The sequence below is a fragment of the Trachemys scripta genome, chromosome 6 (assembly GCF_013100865.1).
Source record: "Trachemys scripta elegans isolate TJP31775 chromosome 6, CAS_Tse_1.0, whole genome shotgun sequence".
NCBI classification, from domain to species: Eukaryota; Metazoa; Chordata; order Testudines; family Emydidae; genus Trachemys; species Trachemys scripta.
In genome coordinates, this window is record NC_048303.1 from 65,311,729 (window position 1) to 65,332,773 (window position 21,045).

Consider the following 21,045-nt stretch of genomic DNA (forward strand, 5'->3'; position numbering starts at 1 on the left):
CTGGGTGGTGCTTCTATGTGGTTTGTAACCCCTTGATGCTGCTGGAGCACTATGGAAAGGCAGTTGAAAACCAAAATTTGGGCCCCAAGTGTTTGTATTGCATGCCAAAGCAGTTAGATCACCATAGAAAATAAAGTGGCACAAGCATAACACACCAGTCCCAGAATACTGACTCCAAGTGGACTAGTTTAGGTTTTGTTCAGCAGGCTTTAAGGTAGCATATTACTTTTACACCATATTACTATTTTTGGGGGGCTCTTCTTCTCTAGGCCTGTCTAAAGTTTAGCCTTTCTGGTCCTAGGATTCAGAACTCCTTCCTTTTACTGCTCTAATCTGTAGTTAGTTGTCATTTCCAGGTAGCTTGAAGTCAGGGGTAATTAAAAACTTGCATCTGGCCTGGGCCAACTGACTTGGGCTCATGGGGCTTGGGCTGTGGGGCGTTTAATTGCAGTGTAGATAAACAGGCTCAGGCTGCAGCCCAGGGTCTGGGACACTCCCACCTTGCAGGGTTCCATGGCCAGCCTCTCTCCTTTCACCTCTCTCCAAGTTTGTTTTATGGCTGCTATAGTGTCTTTCCAGATAATGCAGCTGAGGATTCACTCTACAGAGACTAAATTTTAATCTCTCTTGTACAGGTTTCTATCTTGATTTGAGGTTAGTCTGTTAAACTGTAGGCAAAGGCTGGAGTGCTGCAGTAGTGTGTGTATCCAAGGAGTGTCTGTCTGTCTAGTATCAGAGGGGTAGCCGTGTTAGTCTGGATCTGTAAAAAGCAACAGAGTCCTGTGGCACCTTATAGACTAACAGATGTATTGGAGCATAAGCTTTCCTAGTTGAATACCCACTTCGTCAGACGAATGCCCACGTGTCTGTGTGTCTCTCTCTGCTAAATATAATGGGCAAGGTTCCTCTCACAGGCACAGTTATGTGAGAATTGTTCATCATGCTGTTTTAGTCAAACTTAGGCCAACACACTCTGCTCACAATTGTATAGTGACAGAAAATCTGAAGAAAACAAATCATTCAGTGGATCTTTCATCTTAGTCAGTATGGAATCAGTAAGCCACACCACATGAACTATATAATTGTTGGATTTACCTATGAACTCTTGTCAAGGCTGCTTCCCCACTCTGAACTTTAGGGTACAATTGTGGGGGCCTGCATGGAAATTTCTAAGCTTAACTACCAGCTTAGATCTGGTCCGCTGCCACCACTCCCAAATGCTAATTCCCTTCCCTGGGTAGCCTTGAGAGACTCTTCACCAATTTCCTGGTGAATACAGATCCAAATCCCTTGGATCTTAAAAACAAGGAAAAATCGATCAGGTTCTTAAAAAGAAGGCTTTTAATTAAAGAAAAAGGTAAAAATCATCTCTGTAAAATCAGGATGGAAAATAACTTTACAGGGTAATCAAACTTAGAGTCCAGAGGAATCCCCTCTAGCCTTAGGTTCAAAGTTACAGCAAACAGAGATAAACACTCTAGCAAAAAGGTACATTTACAAGTTGAGAAAACAAAGATAAAAACTAATACGCCTTGCTTGGCTGTTTACTTACAAGTTTGAAATATGAGAGACTTGTTCAGAAAGATTTGGAGAGCCTGGATAGATGTCTGGTCCCTCTCAGTCCCAAGAGCGAACAACCCCCAAAACAAAGAACACAAACAAAAGCCTTCCCCCCACCAATATTTGAAAGTATCTTGTCCCCTTATTGGTCCTTTGGGTCAGGTGTCAGCCAGGTTAACTGAGCTTCTTAACCCTTTACAGGTAAAAGGATTTTGGAGTCTCTGACCAGGAGGGATTTTACAGTACAGTACACAGGAGGGCTGTTACCCTTCCCTTTATAGTTATGACAACTCTGCATTGACTTCCAGTATTAGAAGTGCTCTAAAGTGACTAAGTTGGTCAAAGGAATGATTTTCTGAGTATATATTCATCTACAAAAACCTAAGACTTATGGCAAGAGGAAAGACAAAATGAGGAGATACTTATTGCAATACTATATATAATCCCTTTAAAATGTATATTCTTGTGCCTGACTGGCTACTGAAAAATCGTCATGAAAGTTTACCAGTCCAGACACAAAATCTGCTCTTAAAGATTTTTGTGTAAAAAATCATGCTAAGAAAATATTAAAGCTGCACAGTTAAGTACTCCTGTCAGAAAATGCAGGAGCTAAGGTTTCACAAGTAATCTGAATTCTGATCCATCCTGCATATGCACTTAATTACATGTTCCGGTACACTCTCAAATATGCACATGTAGCATTTTTCAGAATTTTTTTAATTACTAGCCCATAATGAAATTAATATCTCTCTTTTGACTTAGACTTCTTCTTCTTTTCTAGGTATGTATTTTAGTAATATTGTCAGCACCCATGTACCATACTCTTCAACCATCAGCACAGCTTATGTTGCTTGCCTCAACACTGAATTGTACCTAAGTTCACTGTTAACTTAGTTTTGAAGTTAAATGGCCTATATTAATTAATGTTCACTATCATGATTGTGACGATCCGGGGAGTCTGTGTACAACTTATGAATTTTGGTGGTAGTTATGAAATTGTTGTCATGGAATGCCTCTCTGTGGAATCTGCCATTTGCAGACCACATACAAAACCCTTACCAGACCAGGGACAATGGATTGATTGTTGGACCTCTATTATGGTGTAAATACCTTGATACAAAAGTCTGGTTCCTACCCTTTAAAACTGATTTACCAGAGGAGAGGTTGCCAGGAAATGAAGTCACCTGCTAAGGGTGGTCACAGGTTGAGGCCCATCAGGAGCCACCTGACAAGGGAAGCTGAAGGTTGTAAAAGAGCATCTCTTAGTAACCATGGTAGAGAGAGAAGAGACCAGAGATTGCATATTCTGGATGAGAAGTCACATGAAGGAGGGCAGGGGCCATAGGCAGGATCGTTAAAGGACTCTCGCCTATCCCCAAATTACAATTTGGAGTGGTTAGGAAATTGAAGCAGGGAAAATGCATGTAGGTCTGTTTATTATTTTGTCTAGATCTGTATATTTCTCATGCTAAGTAATTAGTAATGGTGCTCTAGAATTCTGCGCAAAATCTGTGTTTTCTTTTTGCTACTGGGTAGCCCTGAGGAAGTAAACTGCAACCCAGAAAGCTTAGGTCTTCAGTGGGATTCTGAGGAATGTACAATAGTTTTTAGGGAGGGTTCGGGGAGACGGTACTTGTTTCAGGCCCTAGATATTGTACCATGGGGTACCCACTGCCAAGAGATGTCAGACACGAAGTCTGCACCTGGGTGCTTCCTAGAGGTCCAAAGCCAGGGAAAGTACCTAACTCTGCCCATCCTCCAGTAAGCTAAGGGCATGTGGGATTCAGCTTTTGGGTCCCCTCACAGCAGTTTGGAATCTGTTACAGTAGTATGCTGTCTACTGTACTTTTTACAGTACAGTTACTGTGCATTTTCAATGAGCTTTCTGGCATACAAAGTATTATACAGTGCTATAAAATGGTACATGTCTGTGTGATAGGATGTAGAAAAATTGTATGATTCTGTATTTGAGAAACAGTTTGAATATCAAACTTTAGTGTATAACATATTCCCAAGACAGCTGAGTTAAGGTGGTTGGTGCATATAACCTTAACATTGTCATTTCTTGAATTTTGAGTGCTGAAATGTGCAAGCATAATGACATCTTGGTATGGTATTCTAAAGGCTTTAAGAGTGAAGAAGACAACAAAAAGGATCTTAATTTTCTAGAGCTTTAAAACTCTGCTGGGTTGCACCAAAAAACAGCCCCCCCCCAAAAAAAAAAAAATGGCAACAGCACTTACAAATTCCATAATCTGAAACTCTTCAAATGAATATCCCAAGAGTGGTTTGCACATATGCCTAAAATGCTGTACAGGAAGGAGTCTCTCTTTTGCAAACCTTTGGAGTTGTGGAACTCATAGTCCATTGCAAACCTCAGTAAAGTGAAGCAACCATGTATAATGCCTCAGTACCTTCACCACAGGGACTGAGCTCATGTCTCAAGCTCATGCACATTTCAAGTAAACTTTTTTGATTATACAGTCAGATTAGCCAAGCATGGGTAGCATAGCCTTCAGTAGCTACACTGTTTATGGGCTTAGTGAAAAATGATGTACATTTTGTACATGTGATTTTTAAAAAGTCATAACTTGATCAAATAAATAAACATCACTAGAACACTCAATTCCCAAAGAAACCTATTTCTGTGCCAAACTTCAACTGTCTACTCCAAGCCATTTCAACTAGATAGCTTTTTAAAAAGCAAAAAGTACTCAAGTTCCACTTGTACTAAAAAAAAAAAAAATGGTTGGACCATATTTGCTCAAACACTTAAAAATAACCTATCAAGTAGAAACTGAGCCTGGAAAATAGCTTGAAAAGTGAAAATTTCAGAAAGTTATGAGCAACTAAAAACAAGATTAGAATGGAAGCAGTCATACAGACTTATCTATAATGGTGGCTGCTATATCTGCTTTAATAGAGAGCAAATAATATTGTTTTTGTCTGCTCTCTCTCTCTTCTCCCCCCCCCCTCCCCGGAATGCATTAGGTGAGAGGCAAAGTAGAATCTTGCAGTGTTGCACTAGTCAACAGCAAAAATAAGAAACATTTTGCTATAGAATCTACATTAAATTTAGAACTCTAAAGAGTAATATATTAAAAATTTCTCTATTGCTTTCTTACGCGTTTCACCTTTTGATAGGTTTATTTTTGCCCTCTGCTTTATCTTAAAATATGGATGTCCATTTTAAAGTGAAACTATAGGAAAAAAATCAAGATTCTGGTTCTGCAATTCGATCCATGCAGGTGGATCTAAGTGCCTACACAGAGCTGAATTGACTGACTTGAGTGGGGTTCTCAGGATATGACTTCACTGCAGAGCTTAACCTATGCTCTTACCAGAGGTTTAAGCCCAACCCCCCCTACCATCCATGCTCACAAACCTTTTGCCCGGGTTTATATATGCTTTGAACCCGGGCATGTTTCCTGTCTTGAGGTATAAATTAGTCCGGATTTTGCTTTAAAGCAGGCTGTAACCAGGCAGAGATTTTGGCCTCAGATGTTTGTCTTTTGTACCACCAGAGGGCATGGGACTACACTTATTTTTCTCCACAGTACTCCGTCATATACATATCAATTTTCTGTTTGTTTTGGAATCATAACCTTTACAGATATCTAGGATATTGTTTTGGTGGGGTAGGCCTGTATCCCTGTTTGGTTAACCAATCTGTAATATATGGAAGGATGGGAATTTAGTCATTGTCATGATACCTTTTGTAAACATGATAAAACAAGTGGAATATTGGCAGGACAACAGCCATGTTATATGTTTGTGAAGCAGTGAGTAGAAACAAAGTATTCTGCTAAGAAAGTTACATTTTAAAATTTAGTATTTAGAGAAGGTTAACTTAAACAGGCTGAATGAACACAGATTCTATTTCAAAAGAAATTATGTAGTCGAAAAAAATGAAGAGGCAAACTGGAAAAGCTTATAAAATCATGAAACAAGTCTTCCATATGATTGCAAAGAACTGCTATTGTAAGGTTTAAAAGTAATAGAAATGCCTATATAGGGTAGTCAAAAAGGCCATTTTGTCTTATCTGGATGAGGGATGGTCCTCCTGGTACAAACTCATTCAAAGTAAACACTCTTCAGGGAATTACACAAAAGACTCTACGCCTCAGAATTTAAACAAGAAGCCTATGGCTTAGTGCAATAGTTGGAAAAAATTTAAGAGTTTGTCTACACTGGCACTTTCGCCGTTAAAACTTTTGTCACTCGGGGTGTGAAAAAATGCACCCCTTGTTGACAGATGTTTTAATGACGAAAAGCGCTAGTGTGGATAGCTGTGCTCCTGGTGATGAAGCTACTGCCCCTCATTGGAGGTGGTTTTATTTTGTCACCAGGAGAGCTCTCTCCCAGCGGTAAAGAGCAGCTGCACAGTGCACCTTACAATGGTGTGGCTGCAGCAGCACAGCCGTACTCTTGTAAGGTGTACAATGTAGACATAGCCTAAGTTTCTTCAGATTGAAGTATAGATCTCTGCACTGCTTTTACATGTTAAGGAGACAATTTGGGCCTTCAAAGGAATGTGCAAGAGCATGTTTCAGGTGAATGGTGAGAGAAAACATTCGGTTTGGAGTTCTGTCACTGATTTTTGAGGATTATCTGTCCTTTCTGCCACTGAAGGCCCTGATCCTGTTTATAGGACATTGAGGCTTCATCACTCATCTTAAAAATGAATGCTTGTTTGTATTCAAGTAAGAATCCCTTTGACGATGTCTGTTAGCAGTTGTATTATAAAATAGAAACAGCAAGGTACCAGCAAAAATTTGAGTGTTAAATCATAAACTCTGCTAAAACAGGCAGATCACTAAAAGGATTCATTAAAGGGCAGTTGCTCTGTGACAGTATTAGCTATGTGTTGAACATAATGAACAAAGTTTAGGCAGAAATCTTGACCTGTAATATTCTTTTTTTTGATGTGGAGAAAGAGATTTTTTTTTTTTTGGGGGGTAAAAAATGACTCGAATTCTATACTTTTGGGATAGGTCAAGGCTTTATTTAAGAATTTGTTTAAAGTCCCTCTGTCCCTCAACCTTTCTTATTGATGGTGGAACCTGTGGACCCAAAATACTAGGGTGGAGATAAAACTTGGGGGGGGGAGGGGTTATTAGTGAGCAAAAATATCCACATGTCAAAAACCCAAATGATGCCATCTAGCCTCTTGTGATTTGTATAAAACATCTTTTTCAAAAATTATTGGAGCTTGTAAATGTACTGCCTACTCACTAGCTGGAACTGATTTGAAATTAAGGGAAGGGACAGAGTGGTCTAAGGGTTAGAACCCTGGTAAGAAGCACAGCACCTTTTGCTTCAACTTCCACCATCCAGTCTAAGATTATTGGCTGATAGGTATGGATAAATGTATTGTTGTCCTTCTGTTTTGCCTGGTTTCCACTCACCCCTGTCTTCCTGGAGGAAGAGTCAGCTTCTTTGCCTTATGTTGCCTTTATGTCCAGAGCTAGCTCTGTTGGTCACTGCAGAATTGGGTATGACCCTATGACTGAAGACCCCATCAGGTTGAGAGAGCTTTCATGGCTGCTGCCAAATAGAAATAACTTGTTTAATTTCAGGTTTAATTTGTATAACTGTAGGATTATCCTACTGCTCGTACTCAGTCTAAGTAAAAGGATTAGCTAGTATGGATCAGGCAATTTATATTTTCCCCCCTATTATGTACCACTTCTGTTCTTCCTCATACCTCTGCTGTTTTTTTTTTTTTTTTTTTTTTTTTAAAACAGTGAAATCAGGTACCAATTTTTATGTAGCTATATCTTTAAAATTGAAAGGTAATAAAAACTATGAAATGTCACATTGAAAGACCATCTGCACATATAGGAAAAATACAACTTTATGCCTTGTTTTCAAGCCCATTTCAGAATTCACCTAACTCTGTAATAAAAACAGATTTTTCTTCAGATAAAGACATGCTAGTAGTATATGCAAAGGCCAGGTTTTTGGAAAATTTTGATAGGCATGAAGGAAAGTTTTAAATTTGAAATTCCTGACTAACTTGTAATTATCTGCCATGATTAATCTGGTATTTGAAACCCAGTGTAGCTATTTTGTCGTTGTTGAATATCCTTTATATTGTTGGTTAAACACTGAAGCATGAGTTCAAGTTTATAGCAAAGTATAAGACATGTTTTGTTGCTTTGTTTTTCTTTCAGGTGCTGAAGTTTCCATGTAGCAATAAAGATGGTTAGGACCCCTTTTCCATAATTAGTTCTGTTTCTATAAGTGAACACAAAATAATGGTGTATTCAATAAAATGTTTGTCAGGAAATACCACTTGGAATTCCAAATATTTAGATTTGCAAGGAGATGATCTGAGGATTAATAGAATTTTAAATTTCTTTTAATACAGGGCCAGCTTTCAATATTACAAGAGAAAATAGACCACTTAGAACGTTTGTTGGCGGAAAATAATGAGATTATTTCCAACATAAGAGATTCTGTGATCAATCTGAGTGAATCTGTGAAGGATGGTCAAAGAAACCCAGAGGCCATAAATTTCAGTCAAGGATCTTTTTCTGAGCTTCTGCCATCTGCCCTAGTATCCCTCACAATTGATCCTGAGGACTGCTCATTTGCTTCAAAAAGTGGAAGTCAAGATTCAAATGTACAGGTAAGAAGCATGTAAATAAATATTAACACTCCTACTAACAAGAAATCTAACCCTGATATACCACCTGGCACTGCAGAGCACTACTACTGTGTCACAAAATCTACCACTTAGGTGTTTAAATTCTGATAATTTATTATCAAACATTAATACAGATTATAGAGGTCTGCTTGGGCCTATTTTTAAAGCCTGACTCAAACACAGCCAACCTGATTCGAGCGTGTCAAGTCAATTTCAGACCTGACTGAAATCTGACACTTCCCCCTGAACCTGTCAACGCTGGCACTGGCTCTTGGTTGTCAGGCTTGCCCTGGTGGGACTTTCCACTCCCCACGCCCATGATCCATCTCTGGATGTCTCCTGATGGTGGGGTTGGTGTGGTGGTAGCAGTGTGCCCTGCTCCAGATGGCCATTGCTGCGCTGTGTGCTATGAAATGAGAGGTGCTGTGACTTATGAGTTGGTGCTGGCAGGAGTGAGGCAAGCAGCACCAAACATGCAGGCAGCAGGAGATTATCAGAGATGACCTGAGCCCAAGAGGGTTAGGTTGTTTTTAGATGACCTGACCCAAACCTCATACTTGTGGTCAAGTCCTGTCAGGTTAGGTTGGGTTGCAAGACTCTAACAGATTATACTTGGGAAATATAGTAGTCTCTCCATAGTTACAGGTGTGTGTTGGGTTGGTTGATTTTTGACTCTCCTTCCATCTTACTCTCAAACTTTTCTGAAATTGAACCACTTGAATGGAAATATGGAAACTTCTCCTGTATGCTGCTTTTAGAGATGAGTGGCAGAAGTGATAATTTATTTTTGAGGGAAGACAATGCATGTGTAAGAGATGGAATTTTGAATACGAGAAAAAAATCTTGGGTACTGTTTCCTTTTTTGAGAACTGTTTTCTGTTTTTTGGAATATTCATGTCTCAAAAATTGGCCTAGAAACTTGGGCTTGACTTTTGAAAAGTGATTTAATGCTTGTTCAATGTATTTTAATGTGGACTCTGGGTGTTCGTCATCTTTTAAAGTTGTATTCTACAAGTTAAGTTTATTTTACAGTTATCAGTGAGGAATGGAGTCTTTAACTTTTTTTTCTTTTTTTTTTTTTTTTATTGTGTGGTTACTTTTAAAGAGGGGAACCTCAGAGTTGTACTTTGTATTATTTAATTCTGAACTCTGTGTTATTTTGGATGTCTGGTGTGGCTATAGATCCTGTATGCAAAGATTAAATTTTGTGAAGTCTGGATCACAGAGAAGCATGTAGAAGTCAAAGTCTCTGAACAGCAACAATATCCAGGAAACCGTTGACTCTGGATAATTAAATGTAGGCATAACAACATCTGTAAAATCTGCTTCACCTATTACAATACTTATAAGCCTCTCAGGGATTCTGGTAGTAGTTCATATTATATTAATGCTTCACGTAGAGAGAGAGAGAGAGAAAGAGAGAGAGAGAGAGAGAGAGATTCATCTTTTAAAATCAGTAATGTACACAAATGTCAGTCATCTTTCTATAATGCATTCTAAGGTTATCAGATAAAAAACTAGTAATAATGTTATAAATACACATCAACACTGGTAGCAGAGAGTGGGAGAAAAAGTTTTAAGAGCACTGCAGTTTTAGAAAAGGTGTCAAAGCTGGAAACATTAATAGAATTTCAAGGCCAGAAACAATCATTATGATAATTGTTACAGTCAGCTCAACTGCACTTGCAGTTCCACTCTGGGCAATCACTTTTAGGCTTCTGGCTCCCACACCTCTATTGGGCAGAGACCCGCATCTCTCTGGGTATGTCTACACTACGGGATTACTCCGAATTTACAGAATTCGATTTTTGGCAACCGATTGTATAAAGTTGAGTGCATGCGGCCACACTAAACACATTAATTCGGTGCTGTGTGTCCATGTACCGAGGCTAGCATCGACTTCCGAAGCGTTACATCGTGGGTAGCTATCCCATAGTTCCGGCAGTCTCCCCCGCCCATTGGAATTCTGGGTTGAGATCCCAATGCCTGATGGCGCCAAAAGTTTGTTGCGGGTGGTTATGGGTAAATGTTGTCAGTCAATCCTCCCTTTGTGAAAGCAACGGCAGGCAATCATTTCGTGTCCTTTTCCCTAGATTGCCCGGGCAGATGCCATAGCATGGCAACCATGGAGCCCGTTCAGCCTTTTTTCACTGTCACCGTATGTCTACTGGATGCTGCTGACAGACGCGGTACTGCAGTGCTACACAGCAGCATCCCTTGCCTTTGCAAGTTAGCAAAGACGGTTACCAGCCATACTATACCGTCTGCTGCTTTTCAAGTTGGCAAAGATGGTTACCAGTCATACTGTACTGTCTGCTGCTGTCATGGGTGTTCCTGGCCGGCCTCGGTGAGGTTGGTTGGGGGCGCCTGGACAAAAAAGGGAATGACTTCTTTAAGTTTTGTCTAATGGAGAGTCAGTCCTGCCTAGAATATCAGGCAAACGACCGCTCCGGGTCTGAGCCTCAGACATCCTGCAGAAATGATGAGCTGCATGCCATTCTAGGGGGTGCCCCTACAACAACCCCACCCATTGCTTCCCTCCTCCCCCACCCCTCCCGGGCTACCTTGGCAGTTATCCCCCCATTTGTGTGATGAAGTAATAAAGAATGCATTAATTTGAAACAAAACTGACTTTATTGCCTCTGCAAGCGAAGATCAAAGGGGGAAGGGGTTGGCGGTTGGCTTATAGCAAAGTTGAGTGAACTACCATTCTGCACTTGCTCAGCCTATAGCTGAAAATGGGAATCTGTGATAAGCACTAGGATAGAAGCACAGGCAGGACTGAATCTCCATTTGTATGTGGGCCTTTGGTTGACACTGCTAAAATAAAAATGTCCCAGGATATGTATGTTGGGGGACAGTTCTAAATGGCAGCTTTATTTTTTTTATTTGCAGCAAAATGTAGAGGTCTGTGTTTGATTGTGAGCCATGGGAGCAAGGGGTAGGCTGTGGTAGGTGTGACCACACGGTGCTGCTGACTAGGAGAGCAGCCTGAGGCAGAAGCCTTCAGCTGGCATGATATTCCAGGCAGGACTGAATCTCCATTACACAAAACTTAAAGAAGAGAATGACCTGGAGTCATTCCCTTTTTTGTCCAGGCGCCCCAGACCAACCTCACCAAGGCCAGCCAGGAGCACCCATGTCTGCCCAGGCGCCCCCAACCGACCTCACCGAGGCCAGCCAGGAGCATCCACGGGACAACGATGACGGTTACCAGTCATACTGCACCGTCTGCTGTCAGCAGCATCCCCTTGCCTTGCCTTGCGGTGTAGCGCTGCAGCACTGCGTCTGCCAGCAGCATCCAGTAGACATACGGTGACAGTGTAAAAAGGCGAGAAACAATTTTTTTCCCCCTGTGCTTTCACAGAGGGAGGGAGGGCGGGGAGCCTGACGACATATACCCTGAACCACCTGTGACAATGTTTTTGACCCTTTAGGCATTGGGAGCTCAACCCAGAATTCAAATGGTTTTCGGAGAGTGTGGGAACTGTGGGATAGCTACAGTCGTCAGTCACCCCTCCTTCTGTAAGCGTCCATTTGATTCTTTGGCTTTCTGGTACGCTTGTCTCAGCTCCTTAAGTTTCACACAGCACTGTGTTGAGTCCCTGTTGTGGCCTCTGTCCATCATGGCCTTAGAGATTTTTTTCCAAATGTTTTGGCACTTCATCTTTTGGAACGGAGTTCTGATAGAACAGATTCATCTCCCCATACAGAGATCAGATTCAGTGTCTCCCATACGGTCCATGCTGGAGCTCTTTTTTGATTCTGGCTGTGCTGATGAGCTCTGCATGGTCACCTGTGCTGCTCAGCACTCCCCGCTGGGCAAACAGGAAATGAAATTCAGAAGTTCGCGGGGCTTTTCCTGTCTACCTGGCCAGTGCATCTGAGTTCAGATTGCTGTCCAGAGCGGTCACAATGGTGCAATGTGGGATAGCTCCCGGAGGCCAATACCATCTAATTGCGGCCACACTAACCCTAATTCGAAATGGCAATGTGGATTTCGGTGTTACTCCCCTCGTCGGGGAGGAGTATAGAAATCGATTTTAAGAGCCCTTTATGTCCAAGTCAATGGCTTCGTTGTGTGGATGAGTGCAGGGTTAATTCGATTTAACGCTGCTAAATTCAAACTAAACTCATAGAGTAGATACGGCCTCTTCTGCCTCAGAACCAAGGTTTTTCCAGGCTGCACAGTTCCCTTCCTATACTGTCTGTGGTGTTGACCAGCAGACCAGACAGCCTCTGAGGAGAAAGCAAAGTGCAGGAGCAGGCCTGTTTAGGCAATGCTCTTTTATGATTGGCAACAGTTGTAAGCTGCCACACAGCTCTTTATAAGCAGGAACATTCTTCTTAAGGTGAAAGCATTACAGAGAAAACATACCAAAAACAATAAAAGCCCCTCCAAGCATGCAGATAAGCTTCCCAGAGATCACTCTTCCTCCCCAACTCCAGCAGGGGCTTTTGCAGGAGTCAGTCCTTCAAACCCTACCAAGGGGGTTTTCTATAGGGTTGCCACATTGCCGGTTTTCGACCAGAATGCCTGATCGAAAAGGGACCCTGGTGGCTCTGGTTAGCACAGCTGACCGGGCCACTAAAAGTTCATGTAGCTGTAGAGGCCAACTCTGTGTGGCTCTTGGAAGCAGCTGGCATGTCCTTCAGGCTCCTAGGCACAGGGGCAGCAGGGGGGCTCCGTGTGCTGCCTCCGCTCGCGGCGCGGGTGCCACCCCGAGCACCAGTCCTGCAGCTCCCATTGGCCGGGAACTGCGGCCAATGGGAGCTGCAGGGATGGTGCCTGCGGAGTTCCCGGCTATCTCTGCGCCGAGGAGCTGGAGGTACATGCCAGCCGCTTCCAGGAGCTGCCTGAAGTAAGTGCCGCCTGGAGCCTGCCCCGCTTCCTGCACCCCAACCCTCAGCCCTGAGCCCCCTCCCACATCCAAACTCCCTCCCAGAGCCTGCACTTCCTCCTGCACCCAACCCTCTTCACCAACTTTGAGACCCCTCCGACACCCCAAACACTTCATTCTCAGCCCCACCCCCAAGCCTGCACCCCCAGCCGGAGCCCTCAACACACCCTTACACCCAACCCCCAGCCTGGAGTTCCATCATGCACCCCAAACCCCTCATCCCTGGCCCCACCCCGGAGCCGGCATCCCCAGTTGGAGTTGTCACCCCTTCCCACACCCCAATCCCCTGCCCCAGCCCAGTGAAAATGAGCGAGGGTGGGGGAGAACGAGCGACGGAGTGATTGGCCGACGGGGCCTCGGTGAAGGGGTGGGGCAGATGCGAGGCCTCAGGGCAGGGGGTAGGGCAAAGATGTTTGGTTTTCTGTGATCATCCCTCAGCCCGTGCCGCTTCCCGCAGCCCCCATTGGCCTGGGACGGCGAACCGAGGCCAGTGGGAGCTGCGATCAGCCAAACCTGCGTACGTGGCAGGTAAACAAACCATCCCATCCCGTTAGGGTGCTTACCCTGGCGGGCCGTGTGCCAAAGGTTGCCGATCACTGAACTAAATCATACCTTTTAGCGAGACGTTGTCTTGTGTGACACATCACCAGAAAGGGTTAAGCATCCTGCAGGATAAATGACTAAATTCAACCCTTAAAACACATGGTTAGATAATGTTTGTGTGTATTTACATATATATTGGTAATGGTCAACAGTGTAGTCAAACAGTCCCTGTCTGTGCTGTATTCTGTTAATTCAGAGATCAAAAGAACATATTAACACTGAAATGAACTGTAAACATAGGCTGTGCAGAAGAGCACTGTACTTCCAGCCCTTTGCAACTCCAGTTCACTTTCTCTGCTTGGTGAGTTCAGCTGCTTTCCCTCTGTTCTTTATTTAGGTCTTCATCAGTTCCATGTTAAAAGTCCCTGAGAGATTTTCCTGAGGGTGTTCGGTCTGATGGCATGTTGCACCCTTGTCACCTTCTTTGCAGGTCTACTGATATCACACTTTCAGGTGTGGTTAAATGTGGTGCACAAATCAAGTATTCATTGTTTAATGAATCCCCTCTAGCTCCTGATAGGCTTGAGACCATAGGCGCCAACTTCTCCTGGTGCCGATGGGTGCTTGCCGCCCCCCCCCCCCCCCCGACTCCACTCCGTTACCCCCCCCTTTAAGTCAGCTCCCTTGACCCAGTAGTCTGGCAGGGTCATATGTCTGGATCTCAAGTCCTTTATTCTAACAACATGGTTATTGGGTTCCTATGCAAAATGTTCTGATCTTGTGAGGAAACCAAGATAGTTCTGTTGTAGTGCAGAAGGCTTTTCACTAAGAAGTGCTGTGCTGATCAAATGCAATTAAGTACACCTCTACCCCGATATAACACTGTCCTTGGGAGCCAAAAAATCGTACCGCATTATAGGTGAAACCGCATTCTATCGAACTTGCTTTGATCCGCTGGAGTGCACAGCCCCGCCCCCCGGAGCGCTGCTTTACCGCGTTATATCCAAATTCGTGTTGTATCGGGTTGCGTTATATTAGGGTAGAGGTGTAATTTGTTCAAAGCAGAGCTCTTGACTTGGTTTTCTGTTTGGTTCCAATTAGCATTAACAGAAAAAGAAAGTTAAAGTAAAGTAAAAGATATGACGACTACTACTATTACCATAATATCGGAGTGTGTCACAATATTTATCTTTGAAACACTCTGAGGTAGCTCTCCCCCATTTTACAGATAGGGAACTGAGGAGAAGAGAGACTAAGTGACTTATCAAGGTCATACAGGAAGTATGTGATAGAGTAAGGAATTGAACCTGCATCTCTCAAGTTCTAGGCTAGGACCCTGTCTGCTGGACCATCCTTCTATTCTGCTATCCCTGGCAATTGTAGAGATTTATTTAGGCGCTATTTTTGCCTACCATATTGCTGTGAAGGAAAGAGTTCTTGGCAAAACAATATTTAATGGATCTTAGACTTTCATCCTCCTACTCACTAAAATTGGTGTCCATTACCTTTGACAGGAGGGTCTTAGAGATACAGTCCTAGACAGCCTCATGAATTTTAAACCATATTTCACAAAGAGAAGGTGGTATTTGCCCCTTACACCAGTATCTGACAAAAGTAATATTTGACTTTCATGTGAATAAGCTAATATCAAAGCCTCTCTCTCCACCCCATAGCCCTATACGGTCCTGGAAAGGCAAAATTTCTCACCCTTTATGTCAGAACAACTTTAGCTTTTACTTAGTACAAGGACATTTAGAAAGCCAATCAGAGTATTTGTGGCCTTCATAGAAAAATGTAATGGTCAAGCGATCTTGGCTCAGTCTGTGTAAGTGGAGAAGACTCAGCATCTAGTCCTGTTACAAACTATTGATCCTTCTGTGCCTGAATGCCTTAGGGCTTATTCATCTAAAGGGATGACAGACTTAAAATAATGTAGTTGCTGCGTACCCTTAACTGAAGTCTTTAGGGTTCTGTGTGGCATTTGAGTCACACCTATCTTAATTGTATCTTCTTGACAATGCATGAAGAGCAGATATGAGTTTTGGGAAGATGGTGATATAGTCCGAGTTATTGGAGCTCCTCAGCCCACCTTCTCAAGGATGTCATTGCTACCCTGAGGCTTTGTGGGGGAAACTCCATGTAGGAGAAACAAGTGGTTACTTACCTGTGGGGAGACTTGTTCTGGAACTGTATTGCCACCTAAAGCGACACTTACTGTCTCCCCTTCTTATTTAGGGGCTCATCTACCGGAAGGGCTTCTGGTTGTAGAGAGCTTAGAAGATCTCTTATGGGGTATGTGGTATTTATGCCTGTGCCTGCATGTCTTTAGGCAAGTGACTCCTGCAGCGTATGCCTGGATGCCAACCAGTTGGAAAATAAGTTACTATAGATAAGTGAGCTTTTGTTTTAGTTTAGGTCAGGCTTTGTTTTTGTGAGAAGGGACTGAATGATCAGTATAAACGTTGTAAGCCGTAGATGTGAGGCTACATGGTCTTTGCTTTATGCAGAGGAATGTTCAGTCTCTCTGTGCTTATGTGGTCCTCAACAGTATATTGAGTGCCTCACAATCAGTGAATTTTAGTCGCACAATACCCTTATGAAATAGAGGCCAGCTGAGTGCATCAGCACCCAGGTGCATTGGACCCCCATGTCTTGGTTCTACCCTCAGTAGCTTTTAGGGTGTTAGTTCATTACAGTACAGAGTTGTCCTCAGTGCATAAGGGCCTTAGTGCAATTGTACCTGAAGAGTGAACCCTACCATGGTCCTAATGCTGCTTTTGAGTCTTGATTCTTTGCCTCTGTTGGGGCATAGTTTTAGTACCTCAGAGTAGTCCTTTTGTTTGTCATAGAAGCACTGTGTTTTGAATCAGAGTTGGAAGGGTTTAGGTCTATTCAGAATTCCAGAGACCTGAATCAGTTTCTCTTAGTAGAAATTTTTTTTAGATGAATTATTGTAGATTACTTAGGGAGTGTCTACATTAGCCTTTTTTCCCTAAAAAATTCCTGCTGTTTCTACTACTAAATATAGATCAGCATTTCAACCATAAATTTGTCTAACTGCTCAAAAGAGATGTAGACAATACACTATTGTTAAAATGCTGTTTGTTGCTGCTTGAGATATCTAGGAATAACAAGCAACAATTATTAGTTGAATTGCATCTCTAGTATCAATATTGTGAAGTTTTAGGAAAGGTGTGTCTAGTGCAGACAAAGCTTTGTGGCAGTCTAAACCAAGCCACTTGACTGATCTCTGTACTCTTGCTGTTGTCCATAAATTATAATATGCCGTAGCATATAAAATGAGAAATTAGCTCAGTTTGGGCTGATCACAGCTATCTTTATTTTATTTTATCTTAAAATAAAAGAATATACCTTTTGAGTGATCAAGATCTTACTGCCAACAGATCTCTAAAGATGAAATCCTGGCCCCATGTAGATGTCAAACTTATGAAATTGTGTGCTATCTCTGATTCGTTAGTGACAAGCCAGTTTTCTCTAAATTGATACCCTCTTTCCATGAGTGTTGCTGTTTAGTCAGATAAATTCTTACTGTGCTATGTAAACATTCACTCTAAACTTTTTCTGAGATGGGATATGTCTAGGATCAGAAAATATAACTGCAACATTCCATTATGGTTTATTTCTCTAATTTTAGGTCTGTAAAGAAAGTTAAATCTGTCAGCTAGAAAAAGAAAGTTGACTCAATGTGCCCTTAGACACACTAGCATATTGTTATAAAGAGGGTTTAAAGTAGTTTGATCTCTATAGATTGGTGTTAGTGCCAAAACCTGAGATCCTTGTTTAGTTTTTGTTCATTACTTTTTAGGTTGCCTAAGGATAAGATTATTTGGTGACTGCCTATGCTTTAATTGCATTTTGCCTAACCAAAGGACCTGGAGACTTGGCCCAAACTTAACAGAAGGTTAATCTTTTGTATATGATTTTTGAATCAGCCTTTTAATGTTCTGTTAACTGTTTTGGTACTCTGGCCACAATATAAAACAATTTGAGGTTTTACGGACAATAATGCTTTCACAGAGTGCATTACTGATATAGACCTGAATTAACTACATAAAATATTTAAAAACTTTTTGATTTCATTGCGAAATATGGGGATCCAACTGAGCTCTCTTTGGAAATGGAAATAACTTATTTTTTTTCAGAATTTGAAACCGTAAAGTTTATATGTTCAGACAATGTGATATTTGCTTTTCCTAGATCTTTTTCCTTCAGTAATATGGAGGATATAAAGTTAATTTCTAACAAATTAAGTGGGTAACAGCTCTGTGGTTTTTAAAATTGGTTAGAGAGTAAAAAGGTAGAAACATGGTTCTCCAAGTCCTAACTAGCAAAGTCAGATATAATACCTGTAGTATGACCTCAACACAAGATTTTCTCCATAGAAAATTGTCCATTAGTGTCTAAATTCTGCAGGCACCTCATTTTGGAGAGCTTCAGTTACTGTGACCTCAGCTATTTGAATAAACTTCATATCTCTTGTTTGACTTTTGAGCAAGTATTTTACTAAGGAAGAGAGCAGCTACAGAATTAGCCTTAATCATATCAACCAACAAGGATGTTTCCTATAGTTTTAACTGGACTTTCTTTTTGTTCCATCCCCCTCGTGTCTGTTGTCTTTGTAGACTCTTTGGCCTGGTCTACACTATGAGTTTAGGTCGAATTTAGCAGCGTTAAATCGAATTAACCTTGCACCCGTCCACACAATGAAGCCATTTACTTCGACATAAAGGGCTCTTAAAATCGATTTCTGTACTCCTCTCTGAGGGGAGTAGCGCTGAAATCAACATTGCTGGTTCGAATTAGGGTTAGTGTGGCCACAGTTCGACGGTATTGGCCTCCGGGAGCTATCCCACAGTGCGCCACTGTGACCGCTCTGGACCGCAATCTGAACTCGGATGCACTGGCCAGGTAGACAGGAAAAGCCCCGTGAACGTTTGAATTTAATTTCCTGTCTGTCCAGTGTGGAGAGCACAGGTGACCATGCAGAGCTCATCAGCACAGGTAACTAAGCAGTCTGAGAATCGAAAAAGAGCACCAGCATGGACCGTATGGGAGGTACTAGATCTGATCGCTATATGGAGAGAGGATTCCGTGCTAGCAGAACTACGTTCCAAAAGACGAAATGCCAAAATATTTGAAAAAATCTCCAAGGGCATGATGGAGAGAGGCCACAATAGGGACTCACTACAGTGCCACGTGAAAGTTAAGGAGCTCAGACAAGCCTATCAAAAAACAAAGGAGGCAAACGGTCGCTCCGGGTCAGAGCCACAGACATGCCGCTTCTACGCTGAGCTGCATGCAATTCTAGGGCGGGCCGCCACCACTACGCCACCCCGACCGTGGATTCTGAGGAGGGGGTACTCTCAGCCATGCCTGAGGATTCTGCGGACGGGGAAGATGAGGAGGACGAGCTTGTGGAGAGCACACAGCACTCTGTTCTCCCCAATAGCCAGGATCTTTTTCTCAGCCTGACTGAAGTACCCTCCCAACCCTCCCAAGGAGGTATCGCAGACCATGAAGCCATGAAAGGGAACTCTGGTGAGTGTACCTTTGTAAATATAAAACATGGTTTAAATGCAAGCGTTTTTTAATGATGAATTTGCCCTGAGGACTTGGGATGCATTTGCGGCCAGTACAGTTACTGGAAAAGTCTGTTAACGTGTCTGGGGATGGAGCGGAAATCCTCCAGGGACATCTCCATGAAGCTCTCCTGGAGGTACTCCAAAAGCCTTTGCAGACAGTTTTTGGGCAGTGCAGCCTTATTCCAGTGCAGCGTATGGTTCCGGTGTTTGCTGGCATTCAAGCAACATCCGTTCTTTATCTCGCTGTGTTATCCTCAGGAGAGTGATATTGTTCATGGTAACCTGATTGAAATACGGGAATTTAATTAAGGGGACAGAGGTGGCCGTTCCTACTGGGCTGTTTGCCTGTGGCTGAAAAGAAATCCTTCCCTGCAGTTAGCCAAGTGGTGGGGGGCGGAGGGGGAAGGCGGGAATTGAACTTTTCGCGTTTGGGTAGCAGGGATCTTCCCTGATACCAGCCACGCGGTGGGGGCAGGGGTAAAGCGATCATCCTAGAGAATTGGATGTGTGGTGGTGGGGATTAGTTTGGTTTCTGCAGCTGCACGTTAACAGGAAAACCGCAGCACTCAATGGGCTTTGCTTGGTATGGGAAAGGAGAGCGCTGCTTTAATGAAGGTTGCAGAAGCCACAAGACAATGGGCTTGCCATGGGTGCATGCAAGTCGAATTCTGTTGCCCAGCCCAGTGTCTGTGATCTCTAACACCAAAGCCGCAGGCACTCAATATAAGATGCAAAATGTGACCTTGTACCGAAATCACATGTGCTATGTAATGTGAATAGTGTTGTTCACCGTGAAAGAATATAAGCATTGTTTTGTAAAATGTATCTTTTTAAATACTTCTCTCCCTTTTTCACCTCCCTCCCGCAGCTGGAAATTTTTCAAGCCTCCCTCCTCAGTCCCGAAGGCTATCTCAGATAAGGCAGGAAAAAAAAATGCACGCGAAACTAAATGTTCTCGGAAATCATGCAATCGACCCGCGATGAAAGAGCTCATCTGAATGAGTGGAAGGACACAGTATCAAAGTACAGGAAAGATGCCAGTGAACGTGAGGACAGGAGGAACCAACGTGAGGACAGGAGGGACACTTAAGATCAGAGGTGGCGGCAGGAAGATCAGAGGAGGCAGTATGCAACTCTGGGGCTACTGCGGGATTAAATGGACATGCTCCGGTGTCTGGTGGAGCTTCAGAAATGGCAACAGGATCAGAGTGCCGCTGCAGCCCCAGTATAACCACTCTCCCCCCTCCCCAAGTTCCATAGTCTCCTCACCCAGACGTATAAGAACGTGGGGGGGGGCGGGGGGGTAGAGGCTCCATGCACCCTGCCACTCGACCCCAGTGGACAGCCCAACCAAAAGGCCGCCATTATTTTGAACTTTTGGAGTGGCCTTTTCCTCCCCTCCTCCCAAACCCCACCTGGGCTACCTTGTCTCAGTTCTCTCCCTCTTTTTATAATCAAATAATAAATAATACATGATTTTTAAATGAAAGTGACTTTATTTCCTTAGAAAGCAAGCTGTGATCAAAGTAGGAGGGTGGGTTGCTTACAGGGAATGAGTCAATCAGGGGGGCGGGTTTTCATCAAGGAGAAACAAACAGAACTTTTCACAATAGCCTGGCCAGTCATGAAACTGGTTTTCAAAGCTTCTCTGATGCGCAGTACTTCCTGGTGTGCTCTTCTAATCACCCTGGTGTCTGACTGTGCATAATCAGTGGCCAGGTGATTTGCCTCAACCTCCCACCCTGCCATAAAGGTCTCCCCCTTACTCTCACAGATATTGTGGAGC

General features: G+C 42.9%; 1 protein-coding gene across 1 annotated transcript in view; it reads left to right on the plus strand.

The window, feature by feature from the left end:
* Positions 1-21,045, plus strand: part of MAN2A1 (mannosidase alpha class 2A member 1) — a 209,014-nt gene that overhangs the window by 4,486 nt on the left and 183,483 nt on the right. Inside the window, exon 2 of the mRNA XM_034773035.1 lies at positions 7,934-8,194. Coding sequence (XP_034628926.1) covers positions 7,934-8,194 — 261 coding nt within the window. The remainder of the gene's footprint in view (positions 1-7,933; positions 8,195-21,045) is intronic.